A 17024-nucleotide genomic window follows, 5' to 3' on the forward strand; every position below is an offset into this window, starting at 1 on the left:
ATTATGCATCCTTGCTCAATTACATGCAAGACACAGTCCAATAATCACAGAGCAGATTCATAGTTCAAATAATTTCTTGAATATGCAACATAAGTTAGAATTAATTGTTACCAAAATAATATATTCTACATTGACCAAACTACTAATGATTTTCATGAAGCAGCTAAAATTAACCACTCATACATTTGCAACAATCATCAAAATGATATCTTGATGCTATTGAGGCAGCTTCCCAAGACCCACCAACAGCTCACAGTAAACCATCCATATCTCTGAGAATGGCAGCCCGATCTCCGACCGGTGCGTGACTCGCTTGTTCACAAGACTCAAAATCTCGAGAACCTAGCAACGGAAAGTAGGAAGGAGTTAGAGTTAGGGTTTTGGAGAAACCCTAGAATTTGGGGTTAGGGTTTTGGAGAAACCCTAGAATTTGGGGGATTTTACCAATTTGCTGACGGATTGGGAGGGAGAGGAGAGTGAGGAGATGGAGTAAGGAAGGATCTTGAGGAGGGGGGAGGAGAGGTTGGAGTCGTCGGCGACTGGCGTCGAGAACGGGGGAACTCCGCCTCGAGCTCGGAGTCCCTGCTTCTCTCCCGTCGGAGGCTGGGAGATAGGTCTGCGGTGACGATCGTCGGGTAGGAGGTTGGGCGACGGGTCGGGGCGGCGACGAGGAGTGGCTGCGATGGTGTCGGGGCGGAGATGGGTTTGGGGAGAAAAAACCACGGAAATCTCAAAACACCAATATGATGTTTTGAGATTTCCGTTGGACTTTTTATTTTTGTATACGGTCAGCTTAAAAAAACGCTTCACTTCCCAATCGCATTTGGTTGATTTTTTTTTAAAAAGACACGGAAACAAAAAAACACTCCACTTACCAAACGCTCCTCGAAATCCCGAAGTTCGGGAATTTTAGAAAACAAGCTTTCCACTCCTAGGGGAAAAAAGTCAAACTCCTTTAAACCCCTTGAACCTCAATTCCCCTTCTAATACCCCTTTACAATAGCGGTAATATACCATTTGTATGTTACACTTTCCATTAAACCCTAAAATACCCTCGCTTATGGAAATTAGCCCTCTGAAAATACCAGGATGGGAAAGATACTCAATATTAGAAATGACACCTATCGGGTATTACAAGATGATGACGATAATTAAATGAGAAACGAAGGGCATAAAAGCCCAAATGATATGAGCTTTGCTACAGGGACCCAAAATATGGGACTAATAGAGGGGACAAGTGAGGTGTTCCCCTCATATTGGATAATGAGTTGACTCTCATTAATGATGACCAACTCATTATCCAATAGGAAGGGGACACCTCACTTGTCCCCTCTATTGATCCCATATTTTAGGTTCTTGAGGAATTTTTCAAATGATATATTGCGGTGGGGAGAAGGGATAATTGCGAAGGAGCAAAAATCTAGGGGGTTAGAGGGGTTTGAGTTTTGCTCGCAATAAATGAATGAGAAGTTGCGAGCGCTATTTTGTTCTGGTGCTGGTCACATTGTAATATTCGGTGCACAAACCATGATGGCGGCGCTAAAAAAAAAAAAAAACTTAAAACTATGTAGAGGATTCTCATCCCAAATCCACCAACTTCCACTCACCACACTTCATACTTGTATACTTCCAATTTTTCTAAGTGGTGTGGTAGTTTTCTGGGTGTAGCAACGATTGGTTCAAATAATTAATCATGAGTGTTACTAAAGCGTAGAGTATATAAATTGATAACATACCTCTTCGGGTGAGAGAGAGAGAGAGAGAGAGAGAGTTGAGAATGGAGATGGCTGTAGATGATGACGGCCGAAGCAGAACAGGTATGTTAAATCATTAAAATTTATTTAACTTAATTTTGATGCATATCATGATTAAAACTGATATATATGCAAGCATTATAAGCGTCGTTTTGGTGGGTTTTTAATTCGATGACTTCTCTTATTATTATTCTTCTGCTTCTTCCTTTTCCCCTCTTTTTAATTAGATTTTTAAGAGAAATTAGCATCTTGTTGATGAAGGAAGCATCCATATACGTTTCCAAACTTGCATATGGCTAACTTGTTTCCGCTTCTCTATAAACCCAAACCAATTGCCTAAGTGGAATGAAAGCCATTTTCACAAGTAAGTCTATTTTATTAGTCGCATATTAAATAGAATATTTTTTTAATGTTAAAAAAAAATTTGATGTTGAGGATTTGAGCTTATTTTTAAGTCAGCTAGCTGCGTGTTTTTTTACCACATTTAGGAAGCTAAAACTTTGCGTTTACGCAATTATATTCGAAGTTTCATTTTTGCTACAATAATTTCCTTTCTTGGAAAATGGTAAAAGAGTATATTTTAGAAATTTATAGTAAAACCAAGATAGAGGTTGAATTATTGGCTGCCCATCATTAGTGTAATATGGAATTGATGCTTTTTTTCCTCCTATATATGGCTTGATATTGAATTTTGTAGAATCTTCTACACAGTTTTGGTATGAATTTTGCATTTGAGCAAAGCTGTATCACTTAATTTTTTATCTTTATGTACTACTGTAAAGTGGCAATCTTTGAAGTGAAAAACAAGGTCAACTATGTTTTCCACATGTGTAGCATAAATAAATGAATTTTTAGTAATTTCTATGTTACATGAATCGTACTGGAATTTAATCCACAAATATTTTTGAGCAATTTAATGAACCTAATGGAATTAAGCCTCTAAAATTCATTGTGTTCTGATCCAATGCTTAAAAAATTCCACATAAGAATTTTGTCATGCCAAGAAAACTATAACATGACTTAGTTTATGGACAAAGACCAGATAATATCTTCTATGAAATAAGGGCTATTTAGCAATTCCGCCAACTATATTCATGACATCATTAAACAGAACAAATAAAGTTCATATATTGCCTCACTACAAAAAGTGAGTACTGATGCAACCATGATCCCTAACACTGAGGCGGCCTCCATAAATATCAAACTTTTAACTATTAACAAATGGATTTGGATCCTCTCCACTATCAAAAAAGTAGTGGAGAGGCTAGTATTTAATCACGATTATTGATTATCTTGTGGGTGATTATAATTTTTTTTTTCTTTGAGTGCAAATTAGGTATGAGTACAATACACGGGGTACGGTAAGTATTATAATTAGAATGTATCATAGTCACCCACTGCATAATTAATGGCTAAATTAAAAATAGTGGTCTGTCTACTACTTTTTTTTAGTGGAAAGGATCCAAATTCCATGGTAATAATTTACAACTAAGTATCATATTCTTTGTATTCAAAGTAGGATTCTTTGGTAGGCCTACAAAATGTTGAGGCCTTTCCTTTGCCTACTTTCCATATTCTTCACTTTGCTAAAAGTAATATATGATATATCTACATAAGGTTGAGGCCTTTCCTTTGCCTACTTATTCCTCACTTTGCTAAAAGTAATATATGATATATCACTGAAAATAGATTCCATAATTAAAAGTAATTTCATCATCAAGCATATCTTTGAGGGACCCATGATCCATTATTTTAAAGGCTAGTTGTGAGTTTTTTAAATGGACTTTGAAGTCTATTTGAGACTGATGACAAGTGCAGCTAGCATTCAGAAGTTCTAATTTACGTTGATCATGATTCATGATGGAGCAAGCATGTACTATATAGGAAGAGTTTCCTTCGCACTCATGCTTTGAAAATCAAGTGCATTTAACGCATGCAATAAAATACCCCTTGATGGTAGTTAAATGATCTATAGTAATTGTTAAAATTATTTGCTTTTAAGGTAGTATTAGGCTAAACTCGTGATGCATGCAAGGCGATTAAACTTAAATTCCACAGCCCATGTTTAAATTTCATAAAAGCCTTTTGGCATTTAAAGTTGATCCTCACACGCATATTTTAAAAAGAGCGGTATTTAATATCTATCTTAGATCACGGGGATAGCTTAGCAGATTGGGGTTTTCTTGAGAAAACAGGCTTACATGGAGGGGGTTTCTTGTAATTTACCCTTAACTTTTTTCCATAACTCTTCACTGATCCTTCATTCATAATTTTTTTGGGTCAAGGGACTGTATGGACGGCGACAACACATGCGATCACAGCGGTTATTGGATCGGGTGTACTGGCATTGCCGTGGAGTGTAGCTCAAATGGGGTGGATCATCGGTCCCCTCTTCCTAATTGCATGCGCCTACATCACTTATTACACTGCCATCTTACTCTGCGACTGTTACAGAACTCCTGACCCTGTTAAGGGGAGGAGGAACTACACTTACATGGATGTCATCAGATCATGCCTAGGTTAGTATCTCTAATCTTAATTACATCGAAGAGAAATTGTTATTAATATTTTCAAATGATACAGTCTCGGCTACTTGAATTATAGCAGAATCTGTGTCTTATTTGAATTTTAGGTCCTAGAGACGTCCTAGTATGTGCAATTGCGCAGTATGCAATGCTCTGGGGGGCTATGATTGGATATGTGATCGTCGCCTCGACGAGTATGATGTGAGTTCTTTGTACTCTCACAAGGAAAAAGATCTTTCTTTCCAGATTCCTAATGACCTATTAATTTAATGATTACCAATTACATTGTTCTGCCTTTCTTGATATAGACTGTTGGTCCATAAATTTAGATTTTCTTTTTCGACCTTGGATTGGAGCTTTAGGATTCAAAAGGTCATTTAATCGTACTTCTTTGACAAGAGGCGAGAAAGAGGACTAATATTGCACATATATATAGCCCCGTGATATCTTCTTTATCCTGGTATTCTACTCTCAATTTTGTATTCTCCTAAGGTATCTTTAATTTAGTCCTTATTGGAAAAAATATCCGAGTTTATTAGTTATTAATTAGTTAGAATGATCAAATAAGCCTGATCATTTGAAGAAAGCATCATTACTCTTTTCCAAATTATCTCAATTAAAACTGGAACAATAAAGAAATTTGGTTAAGCTCTAGGGAAGAATCTGTGTACATAAACTAGAACTAATTTTCTTGAAGATTTTTCTTGAAAGAACTTTTGTCACTTGAGGGAAAATATAAAAATATAAGGATTTATGACCTGAATACCAAAACAAGGAGATCTCGAGGGTTAAATCTAGAACCCCTAAAAATCTCTTTTTTGAGCTAATCATCTATCAAAACCTGTCAACCTGAAATTTTAGGTATAGTTACTTGATCCTTGATTACTTATTTTGAGTTACTGATATAATTTTACATGCCTTCTCTCTTTCCTACAAAGAAACTAATGTTTATATCATGAATTACGAAAACTTGCAATTTCTCACTCAATATGTCACAAGGACTGGACGCTGAGTATACAAAATGATACAGGTCTGTAGACCGTTCAAACTGTTTCCATTACAAGGGACATGACGCACACTGCAGGGCCTCAGGAAACCTGTACATGATCATATTTGGTTTGGTCGAAATTGTACTCTCGCAATTTCCAAATCTTGAGAAAATAACGCTGATATCGGTCATTGCTGCTATAATGTCATGCGTCTACTCAATTGTTGCTTTAGCTTTGAGCATCGGAAAGTTTGCTTCTCATCACTCGGTTGAAGGATCTCTCATAGGAGTTAAGGTTGAAGGTGCCAACGGAGTTCCTGCAACAACAAAAGTTTGGCATTCTTTCCAAGCTCTTGGGAACATAGCTTTTGCTTATACTTACGCTATGCTTCTTATTGAGATCCAGGTATCTCATTACCATTTAAAATTATTTCATATGTAGAGTGTAGTTGAATTTGTGACAAATATTGCCTTAAAGCACATCATAAATCTTCTCTCTTAAATTCCCTTCCACTAAATCATAACATGCCTTTACAGATAAAATACCAAGCTACCTCGAGGGCCTGAACCTAGATATTTTACATAGTGGTTTTTTTCCTTCTAAATATATGTGTTCCAAATTTTCATTTATACATATTTGTGTTTGTATGTCCAGTGGAGTTTGAAACTAGTTGTTGATACAATTTCTAAGTTCCTTCCACTGTATTAAAACTCTGAAGTTGTGATGTGGTTGCAATTTTCTGTAGTTGTGATGGGATTGCAATTTTCTACTGTGGCAATACCCTTGCAATGATCATTCATGATATTCAACTTTTTCTTGGAACGTTTTATGAAGGATACATTGAAATCACCACCACCTGAGAACCAAACAATGAAGAAAGCGAGCCTTTATGCGATAGGGATCACAGCGATCTTCTACATCTCGCTAGGTTGTTTTGGATATGCAGCCTTTGGAAATGATGCACCAGGGAACATTCTGACAGGATTTTATGAACCATTTTGGCTGGTGGACATAGCTAATGTCGCAGTTCTTGTACATCTCGTTGGTGCTTTTCAGGTATGAGTTCAAACAAATTTATGTTATTAAGAATGCTCTTGATTCAAACCGAGATATTTCTAAGCATAATGATAATTAAACCATATTTTTCATACTGTTTTGATATTATTATCTCTAGTATAATGACAAGCTTATATTCATGTCATTCATTTGAGTAGAAAAGTAGTTCTTAAAAGTTAGTGTACATCCCACTGGGGGAATGGCAACACCTTTATTAGTGTTATGATTAAATTTTACTCCATCCAAATCAGTTATATTAGTGGCCGGCTTACCTTAATTTAGTTATCTCAGAGAAACTTTTATTAATGCATTTAGTTCTTTCTCTTTGATGGAATAAATTAGCCCGAGGAATAGGTGGGGTAGATTTGACACTTATTCAGCATAATATATTTTCCTCGTTATTCCCCTTAACAATCCATTTTTATTACCAGTAAACTCGGATGACTAAATGATGATTTATTATATCTTTGCACAAAAGTGACAAAATGAAAATAGACAACTAAATTAAACGAATTAGTCAAAGGGTAGCTACTAATAATTATACTAATAAGCTCATAATATTTGGCACTACAAGATACGCATGCAACGTTCTTCCTATGTCTTGATTTTTAGAATATATTTCAGTCTTGTAGTATCAAAGTAATATGAAAGTAGCAGTAGAATTCATTTCTTTTTCTTTCTCTTTTTTTTCTCATTTATTCAGGTTTATGCACAACCTATTTATGCTAAGTACGAGGAATATCTATCCAAGAAATGGCCAAACTCTGCTTTCTTCCACAAGACCTACACCCTTCCTCTCACGAAATCCCACTCCTTTCGCTTCACTCTCTGCATGCTCCTCCTTCGAACACTCTTGGTGATCTTCACCACTCTCATCGCCATGCTTCTCCCTTTCTTCAATGCAATCCTCGGTTTGCTTGGCTCTATTGCCTTTTGGCCTTTGACAGTATATTTTCCTGTGACGATGTATATAGCGCAGGCTCAGATTAAGACTGGAGATAGAAAATGGATTGTGCTTCAAGCATTGAGTGTGGTTTCGTTGATTGTGTCGGTTCTTGCAGCGGTTGGTTCGGTTGCGGATATTGGAGACAGACTCAAGCATGTAAAACTGCTTAAAGCTGAACTTTGATGTTGTTGATGTTCGGAAACTGGTTTGAATTGGTCCGTGCAATGCGTAAGTGGTGATTATTATTTGTGGAAAGTGTGCTGTTTGATACGTTGGAATCGTGAAAGCAACAAGTGTTGCATGTAAAAAATATTGCAAACAACGGTTAATTTCAGCTTAAGCTGTAAAATATCTCTACTGTTAGATTTTTTGGCAAATACAAACGCACATGATTTCTGAAAATATTCATGTTCCACAATGATATGTGACAAGAAATATCATAATTGCGCACTGTTTTCTTCCTTTCAAGGAGAAATAACATGCCATTTAAAGAGGAGAAATACTATACGGGGACAAATTTTGTAAACCATCCAAACTATCTCCACATAACGATGTACACAGTGGCGTAGCCAGAAATATTTTTTGCCCTGGGCGAAAACTAAAGGTGGTCGGCGGTGAGGGACTTGAAGCGACGGAGGAGGGAGAGGAGCTCGGTGAGGGAGAGGAGGGAGGCGCGGGAGAGGGAGGAGGGTTTGAGATTGTTGAGATGGAGGTCCTGGAAGAGGAGGGAGAGGAGGTTGGATCTGCGGAAGAGGAAGGTAAAGTGGCCGGAGAAGAAGGGAAGCGAGGGGAGGCGGGAGGGGGAGGTGAAGTGGGGCAGTTTCTTGCCCTGGGCAGCTGCCCAGGGCAAGACTGCCCTGGCTACGCCCCTGGATGTACATATACTCCAAATTAGGACACGACCAATTTTTTTTCTCTTGACATTTAATTTACACAAAGACTAAATTCAAAACCAACTCCCATGGGGGTTAAAATGGTGAAAAAGGCTAGAAGTCTGAATTATGTTTGTATATCATAATTTTAACTGGGAAAAAGAATGCTAGATATGACTAATTAAAAGAAAGTCAAGATGATCACTACCATGCTAAATGTTCATGTAACCTTTTAATCCTCAAATCACGGGGTTGGCCCAGAAATTAAACACGTCCCCACAAGTTGAGAGTCCTTCTCATGGCCGAGACCTGGACTCATACAGTGATGATTTTATTCTAATCCACTTAAGTCTATGAGATTTGTGTGTGATTTGAGCCTAGATCGCTTCGATACACCTCTTCATTGCACAAAATTCTCAAACTATGGTGAGAACTGAGGATTATAAGTACATATATAACTCCGACAAGCTAAGAAAATGTGCCCACAATGCGAAACATTATTCAAACCACGCGACATATTCAAACTGAAAGTCAAAAATGATTTGTGCTGTCAGCTACCTTTTTAAGTTATTGTGCAAGAGCTTAATGGATGAGAGAACATTGAGAAGAGAAGAGTTGACTGTCAGTAAATATGACCTCCTTTAATTTACTTTAACGAAGGAGAGTGAGGTGACAAGTGTGCACCGCTCCCGGTCTTCTACCAACCTATCCTTGGATGTTTCTGCATGCATGCGCTCCTAATTAACAAGCTTAAGAGTGTTTAATGAGCATTTAAGATATTACCTTGGCTTCTTCCTCAAAAGGCTCAAACACTAATTAATTACTACTGCTAAATTGAGCAGGTTGTGGAAGATGATGACCGCATTAGAACAGGTAATTAGCTCCTTAATTAATGCCCTATTTTCAGCGTTATTATTATTATTTTTTTTCATTGGAGACAAAAAAAAAAAATTGAGGAAGACTGAGGGGCAAAAAATATTAGTCCTTTGTAGTTCACTCTAGCACAATTCTCAACATCTTTCTTCAGGTTACCCTGAATTACTAGGAGGAAGATAAACAAGGGTATATATCTAGCAACTGCTAGATGAAGGGCGTATGAGCTTGGAGCCTTTGATTTGTTGCCTAGCTCCGATGATTTCTGACGAATTCATCATGTAATCGTAGTCATATAATTTTAGCTAGCTATTTCTGATATAACAACAGTTTGTTTGCTGTTTGTTTGAGTAAAATGAAATCCCTTATTAATTTGTTATGGCATTTGATTCTCATCTTCCTTTTTTTTTTCTCGCTTGTCTGCACTGATTTACACAGAAATCCCATCCTTGCTTTGTTAAATGCACATGCATGTGCAAGATTCATATTATATGAATTTCAGATTATGGCGTGGAGCAACAATTGCTCGGGATTGATCTGTGACCATGAGACTTTGATCATTAATTTGTTCATGTGTGGTATGATTTTGGTGCCTAAATAGGATGCATTCGGCTAACATAAAATTCAGCTGATCTCAATATAACCTCAGTTTCTGTGAAACTGATACTCATGGGTCTCGACCACTTATTATCTAGTTTGTCATGCTCGTTTGGTTAGGTTGCGAAAGCCTGCTGATAGAAATGGATTAGCCAAATCAGCCATGGATTGATGCCGATCCAAAAGAATTTTCCTTAAATATGTTCCACCTTCGCAATGAACTAAACCTCATGTTTTTCCTAGACCAAACCCGCGATGATCCTCATTAGATGCAATAAAATTTTAACAAAACTCCATCTTGGCTCCTACGCAGATTCTAATGCATCACCCAACGGTTCATTGCTTTGTATATCAAATAACACATGCATTCCACTTTGAAGTTTAACCCAGGCCGACCATGTCCTCACACATAGGATCCGAGAGATTCATTGAACCGTGAATCTCTGATTCCATTGGTTAGGCTGTAAAGTACCATGAATGGAAGTGAATGAGGCTACATGTTAATTTTGATCCCTAACAGAAATATTGTCGATCATAACCTCAGGTGACGACTACCACCACAAACTAGAATATCAAGAAGATAAAAGTAATACCAGTTTCACTAATTACATGGAACGTTCGGATGCTCACAGTCTTGACTAAGAACAAATTGGAACCCCTTCTATTTGCCAAGTTAAAAAAGCCAACTTTCATGTTTGTGGAGGATCAGAAGGAGTTGGATGATAAAATTCTTGCTGCAGTGAAATTTTGACTTATGATTGATGCTCTGACAACGACGACAATTGATTACCTACCAATAGCCTCCTCCTGAACCAGTTTACAATGGTGTGGATGTCAGTAGGTTACCTCGTGAAGATTGATACCAGTGAATTATATTAATAGACCTGGGCGAGGATGACGTAAAACTAGATGATTTTGAAAGCATATCAAGAAGTTGAGTAACTGGCAGTGATTTTGAATTTTCTAGAAAAATTTCAATGAACTCTGCAAGAATGAAGAAATACTCAGACAACACATAGTTGCCAAAAATACCAAAAAGAGTAGATCTTGGAGCTCATAAATAACTTCCATTGGAGAAATCTTTCTATGTTGTACAATCCAAGAATTGGGCGAAGAGTATTGGGAAAAAGCAGCGAAGCATGGTTTGTTACATGGTGATGAGATTGTATTCAACTGCTATTATCTGCAAAAATCGAGATTTATTATGGTCCAGTAACTTTGTTGAACATTCACATATTGCAATTTGTCCTGTATATGGACCCTTCTAATAAAGGGAGGCTCTAGCATAGTTCAAAGAGATGACAGCATATTCTTGGTTATCAGATGAGATTAGTAAGTATTTCCATAGTTCATCAAAAGGTGTCCTCTGTATTAGTTAGTGAAAAGGAGTTCAAAATAAGTAGTGTACACGAATCAGTTGACGAAAAGGAGTTCAAAATAAGCAGTGTACATAAATCTTGAATCATACTTACATGTCGTATGGGCTTCCCATTTTCGAACATTACAAGGCCAAGTTCCTCAAGGTTTAAGTGAAAAAGAAAAGAGGCAACCGCACATCAACACCCTCAACATGAAACCTGAATTTCTTAAGCTTTGAAAGATATCTCCTGAGCGTTCATCAAGGCAAATGTATGTACATAAAAGAACCCTTCATGTGGTGAGGATGTGCATGAACCTTATTGAATACAATTGAAAACTATACCAAATATTAATAAAAAATCAAGATAAGTAATAATGTTTTTGATAGTTATTCTTTCAGTTTATAAAAACTGCAACCGGAACCAAAATAAAAATGGGAAGGCGAAGAAACACATGTTCAAAAAGAGACCTGCACAATAATAGCTATCATGCACCAGTTTTGGATAAAATTACAGTACACCGTGATAAGCACATACGAAATGCAACCACTTTGACAACTTTAGTCAAGTAATTTCAAGTTTATCTTTAGTAACAAATTTTTAGAAAAGAAACATATGAAAGATAAAATGAATGGTTAATAATTCCTATTTAAGGTTCTGTCTAAGGCATGTGTCTATTTAAAGGTATGCTATCGGGAGTGCAAATGGTTTGGATATTGACTGACATGGCATTTATCAAATCCGTATACATTTATTAATCACATATATGGATACAGATGCAGATATGTTGAAAAACCACATAGCCATGTCTGCCAAGATCGAATATGGATACAAAGTGATGGGAGGAAAACTACCTCATACAAACTGGAAGTAGAGAAATCTGAAAGACTTGAAAGCATATGATAGAGAACTGTCTAAAAAAGCATAAATTTCCAAATCAAAGCCCACCCGCACATCTTGAAAACCTAGGATTTGATTCACTTATCTAGGGCCAGAATGATTTTAATAGTGTAATTAATACAATTATCCAAAAATATACGTACATATTTATATGCAACAGACAATAAAAGAGTAATAACCATAATTGCATCTGTATATTTAATGTCCAATATCCAATATCCGTATCTTTGGATTTGGATGTCGATAATTTGCAGGTATTCGTAGCTGTTTTAACCCTAGCTACAGGCTATGTAATCTTATATCACTATTATATATCTATCACAAAAACAATGAAAAGTAGTATAATTTGATATCACTAATACATATCTAACTTTTTTCTTGCACCATATGAATGTTATCTTATTTAAATTTACCTAGATACTGCATATATAGAGTGCTACAAGGATAATTCACAATCTAGCTCTTTATTTCTCAAATATATAACTTTTCTTAAGAAAAAAGATTCATTTGGAAAATCCATGCAAGTGTTTTTTTTTAAATGTTCCCTTTAAAAGGGAAATTAATTCTTTAGTCTTTCCAAATACTGTATCTTACATGCAAGGTAAGTGAATAAGAATCCATCAAATATGTGCCAAGTATTAAAACAGAATGTGCATGTTTGAAACTTTATGCCCGCTTCATTTCTCATTTGTATTTTACATGACATCTCTAGAACACCATTTGAAAGGGAAGCATCTCCACTGGATTTTTCCACTTGAGAATGAAATAAATTTCTTGAGTATATATAAAGTGTCTAATATAGCTTCAATTATACACTATAGATGGTTTATCTCATCATGCAAGTATATGCCTATACTCTTAAAGGATGTGCTAAGTTCTTAATCTATCTTAATAAATTACTTCTTGATTGATCATTTAGGAACCGTGTGGACTGCTACGGCACATGCAATCACAGCGATAGTGGGGACCGGTGTCCTGACACTGCCATGGAGTATTGCTCAACTTGGCTGGATAATTGGCCCTATTGTTCTCGTTCTCTTTGCTTTCGTTACCTATTACTGTTCCATTCTCCTCTCTGACTGTTATCGGTCTCCTGACCCCATCAAAGGAAGGCGTAACTACACTTACATGGATGCTATAAGAGCATTTCTTGGTAGACATTCTACATTTTGATTCGTAATATAGCATATCTATTGCTACAATATAGGCTTTTACACTTATACAATACAAGGGTGATTCCAATATTAGGTGATAAGACAAGGGGAATCATTAAATTACATAAATAGCAAGCTATGGCACATCCAATTTCAGAAATGAATCCTACGTACCTTAATAGTAGGCATGTAGGTCATCAAAATAGAAAATCCATACGCCACATACACTTGTAAATGTAGAAATAAAAAATTGAAAATGAATGTTTTGAAGTATCTTTTTTTTTCTTTTACTTTTTAGAAATGAATATCCTCCACAGATTGGATGAAACCACTATATTAATAAGCTAATTCAGCATTCAATAAAAAAAGGGTTGCAGAAAACTCCTGAGGTAACTAATTGAGCCAAACACTCACATTATTTAATTGTAGCCCAAAACTTGCTACCTGATGTGGTATTTTGTTTGCTTCGCGACACATAAATAATTAGAGGAGAACCACATAGCACCCCTTCTTCTAGGCCAGGACCCAAAGGATGGAGATCAAAATTATTGTTCTGCAATAACAAAACAATCCCCTTGCAATCCCGAGTCCCAAATGAAATAGGAATCCCAACATCTCTTGAAAACCAAAATCCTTTTATGATTGCAATAACTTCAGTGTTCTCAGCAGACACCCATCCCACATCTGGCATCACAAAAGCCATGAGAGCTTCCCTGTTACTATTTCGAATAACTCCTCCTATAGTTAAAACACCAAAGCTACTCTCAAAACTTCCATCCACATTTAATTTTTTTTGATTCACTGGAGGGGGAGACCACCTTGTCATCTTATTATAAACTATACCCACTAGTGAGTTATCACGAACAATTTGTGCGTGTGTCCATTCCTTCGGATAATCTATCACCATAATACCCCATACTCAAATCCCATTAGTCTCCTTCTCGTCAAACAAAAGCTTATTTCGATTGTTGCAAAGAAGCTACCCCGTAGCTCGAATTGGGCTGTATCAAGTGCCTCTCCACATCTACTAACCAGTCAGAAAAATTCTCTCCATAGCGAATGTAAAATTGTGGAGATAAAAAAAACTTGCTTCCCAAGTACGATGGCCATCTCATCAAAAGCACAATACATGTTCAATAGATTCAATCTCCCTTTCACAATGTTGGCACTGAGCAATAATAGGCACATGATGATGGTTCAAATTCAAAACTATAGGATTCCATACTCTCCATAGAAAATGTTTGATTTTACTAAGAAACGCAGAAGCTTTTTCGCTACTTTCTCCATTCCCAGAAATTGCTGCTATTTGCTTGATATCAAGCTCCAGACGATACGCAGACCTTACTGAGGAGCATCCTGTACTAGTATAATGCCAAACTGGTGAATCACATCTAGGATTACTTGGAGGAGCAATCTAAAGAATTTGCTGGACATCCAACTCCCACAGATTTTCTCGGAAAGCACTTAGATTCCATATATGTGTAAGAGGCTCAATGAGCTCCTTCACAGTCAAAGTTATTCGACTTTGATTAGGAGGTGTAATCACCTTGAATGCTGATGGACAAGGCACCCAATTGTCACTCCACATGCAGATCCCTTCCCGTCTGTCTATTCTCCATCGAACACCGGCTTCTAACGTGCCTCTAGCTCCATGAATACTTTGCCCAATGTAAGAAGGATGTTTCCAACACGAGCACTTTTCCCAATGTAAGACGGATGTTTCCAATACCCGCCTCCCAGAAAGAGCAAAACAGAAAGTACCTCACTTTCAAAACTCAGGCTGCCGAAGGGAATGGTTCTGTAATTATACCAAGGTTATCGATAGCGGATAGCGTCGCGTAGCGGTGAGGCATCGCTAAGGCTATTTTGGGTTATTGCGGCAAAATAGCGGTAAAAAGCGCAAAGTCAAGCGGTCTAATTTAGATATGTATAAATACTAAAAAAAGAAAAATTAAAAAAAAATCTAAGAAATCTAAAAGTACATATTGGATGATTTAAAGAGATCCTAAACATGAAATAGACATGTAACCATCACGTAATACCGAAGATGACTAGAGGAGTCAAAAAGAGAGATCCTAAACATGAAATAGACATGTAACCATCACGTAATACCGAAGATGACTAGAGGAGTCAAAAAGACGTCGTCTTCGAGAAGAAGAGCTTAGCGGTGACAGGACTGTCCTAAGAGAAGCTCACGATGAAGGAGATGAGAGGAAGTATCAAGGTAGGTGCCAGAGGCTATGAGAGGTGGCGGGAGTATGCTGAAAATCACAGGAGACGGTGGAATGCAATGGTCAAGGGTTGAGTTTAATTTTAAAAAAATAAGCCCCAAACCAAGTTTAAATAGCAGTCAAAAAGCAAATTTCGAACGCAATCGCTCACTATTTATCGTTATGACACACTATTGGCCGCTTTTGGGAACAGACATATTCCGTAATATGTCACCGCTATTGTGCGATAGCGTAGCGGGCAATAGCAACGCGGGAAGGGACCGCTAACGCTATTAGCGTCGCTATTGCGGAGCTATTTACCGCTATTTATAACAGTGAATTATACGCCAACCTTGCCTAGCAAGTCGAACAGAGTTAAAAGCCTCCATATTTCTAAACACCATGCTGCCATCTCTCTTGGATTGACGCATTTCATCCCAGCTTAACCAATGAAGTTTTCGAGTTCCCTCCTCATGACCCCAAAAAAATCGAGCCATCATTAAGTTTAAAGAGGCACAAAGAGACAGTTGAGATCCGAAACACACTCATGCCATAGGTTTGAAGTTTCTTTTTATAACGAGGAAAATGTTTTTTATTACAAATTTTATTGATACTAATGACTATACATAGTGAATCCTGCAAGATAAAATCGAAAACCTTCAAAGCTTTTAAGGCATCTTCAAACAAAATACTTAACCACTGTTCAGTGAGATATCAATTTGTAATCCTCTTAAGAACAGATAGGTTCTAAAAGAACTCACCTGTTCAAGTTAATCCAGAACATGCATATCTACTAGAACCAACAAATCAGCATTTTTGGTAAGACAGTTTTACACCTACGTTTTCTGCCATGACAGCATTTAGTGTTTCAATTTATAATACTGCAGATAAGAGAACAAGCAAGAGAAAGCTGAGGATCTAACAACACCACTAACAACAAGAACTAACATAAAAGGATTATACATGATTAATGGAAAAAAAAGGATTGCTACATGACATTTGAGATCAGTTGGCAGGAATAGTATGGTGAAATGTCGACATAAATTTTTTTTCCATTAGCCAGATAATCCCATAAAAACTAACACTCTTAGAAATGAAAGCCAAAAGAATATAAACATTTACCAAAGACCATCATTTCTAATTGCAGGTGAGAAAGATGTTTCACTATGTGGAATCGTACAGTATCTTATTCTATGGGGAACTATGGTGGGCTATACCATCACAGCTTGCATGAGCATGATGTAAGTTGTTCTTTTTACAACATTACTCTCGCTAAAATTTTTGTTTTTGAGATTTTCCCCCCTTATCAGGGCCATTAAGCTGTCACATTGCTATCACAAGAATGGTAAAAGTGCTGTATGTGAGGCTTCTGGAATCCTATATGGTATTATGTTTGGTGTGGTCGAAGTAATATTGTCCCAATTTCCTAACTTGGAAAAGGTTTCAATCCTCTCATACACTGCAGCCGCGATGTCAATTTTATACTCCTTTATTGCTCTATATTTGTCTGCAATAAAATTCTCTGCTCATCAGCAAGTCAGAGGAACCGTTCTTGGAGTAGACACAGGCGGAAATATCTCCGCAGCTACAAAGGTTTGGCATTGTTTTCAAGCTCTTGGAAATATTGCTTTTGCCTACACCTATGCCATGGTTCTAATAGAGATCCAGGTATGGAAACTTAGCGCTATGTCTTATGATATGTTATCGGTTTCGAGTAGATAAATATCTTTTGTATTTTTGTGATGGTTCTGCGGTTTGGAATTTTGATCTTATTGACAAAGAGGAACTTC

General features: G+C 37.0%; 2 protein-coding genes and 1 long non-coding RNA gene across 4 annotated transcripts in view; 2 read left to right on the forward strand and 1 right to left on the reverse strand.

The window, feature by feature from the left end:
• On the forward strand, positions 1598-7672 carry LOC109843689 (amino acid permease 8-like). Of its 2 annotated transcripts, XM_020412642.1 has the most exons (7): positions 1767-1817; positions 1982-2118; positions 4040-4273; positions 4387-4480; positions 5310-5673; positions 6103-6324; positions 7028-7672. In XM_020412642.1, exons 2-7 carry the CDS (start codon positions 2100-2102, stop codon positions 7451-7453), a joined length of 1359 nt encoding a protein of 452 aa, XP_020268231.1. In that variant the 5' UTR covers positions 1767-1817; positions 1982-2099; the 3' UTR covers positions 7454-7672. The 2 variants fall into 2 exon arrangements, with proteins under 2 accessions (XP_020268230.1, XP_020268231.1); XM_020412641.1 differs by lacking the exon at positions 1982-2118 and having other exon boundaries at positions 1598-1817.
• Positions 7977-17024, forward strand: part of LOC109841722 (amino acid permease 4-like) — an 11871-nt gene continuing 2823 nt past the window's right edge. The window contains exons 1-5 of the mRNA XM_020410667.1: positions 7977-8145; positions 8977-9015; positions 12790-13023; positions 16382-16475; positions 16545-16902. Coding sequence (XP_020266256.1) covers positions 7977-8145; positions 8977-9015; positions 12790-13023; positions 16382-16475; positions 16545-16902 — 894 coding nt within the window. The remainder of the gene's footprint in view (positions 8146-8976; positions 9016-12789; positions 13024-16381; positions 16476-16544; positions 16903-17024) is intronic.
• On the reverse strand, positions 10094-11301 carry LOC109843719. The gene is made up of 2 exons (XR_002247771.1): positions 11085-11301; positions 10094-10419 (listed from the first exon to the last, which is right to left on the reverse strand). It is a non-coding gene; the product is annotated as an uncharacterized LOC109843719 (long non-coding RNA).

This window comes from Asparagus officinalis, chromosome 5 (genome assembly GCF_001876935.1).
Source record: "Asparagus officinalis chromosome 5, Aspof.V1, whole genome shotgun sequence".
Taxonomy (NCBI): Eukaryota; Viridiplantae; Streptophyta; class Magnoliopsida; order Asparagales; family Asparagaceae; genus Asparagus; species Asparagus officinalis.

Excerpts from the sequence above, each read along its gene's own strand:
- LOC109843689 (XM_020412641.1), top strand. The coding sequence starts at position 1,778 with ATGGAGATGGCTGTAGATGATGACGGCCGAAGCAGAACAG. Across the intron at positions 4,274-4,386 it reads TGTCATCAGATCATGCCTAG|GTCCTAGAGACGTCCTAGTA; the intron begins GTTAGTATCTCT and ends TTTGAATTTTAG. Across the intron at positions 6,325-7,027 it reads ATCTCGTTGGTGCTTTTCAG|GTTTATGCACAACCTATTTA; the intron begins GTATGAGTTCAA and ends TCATTTATTCAG.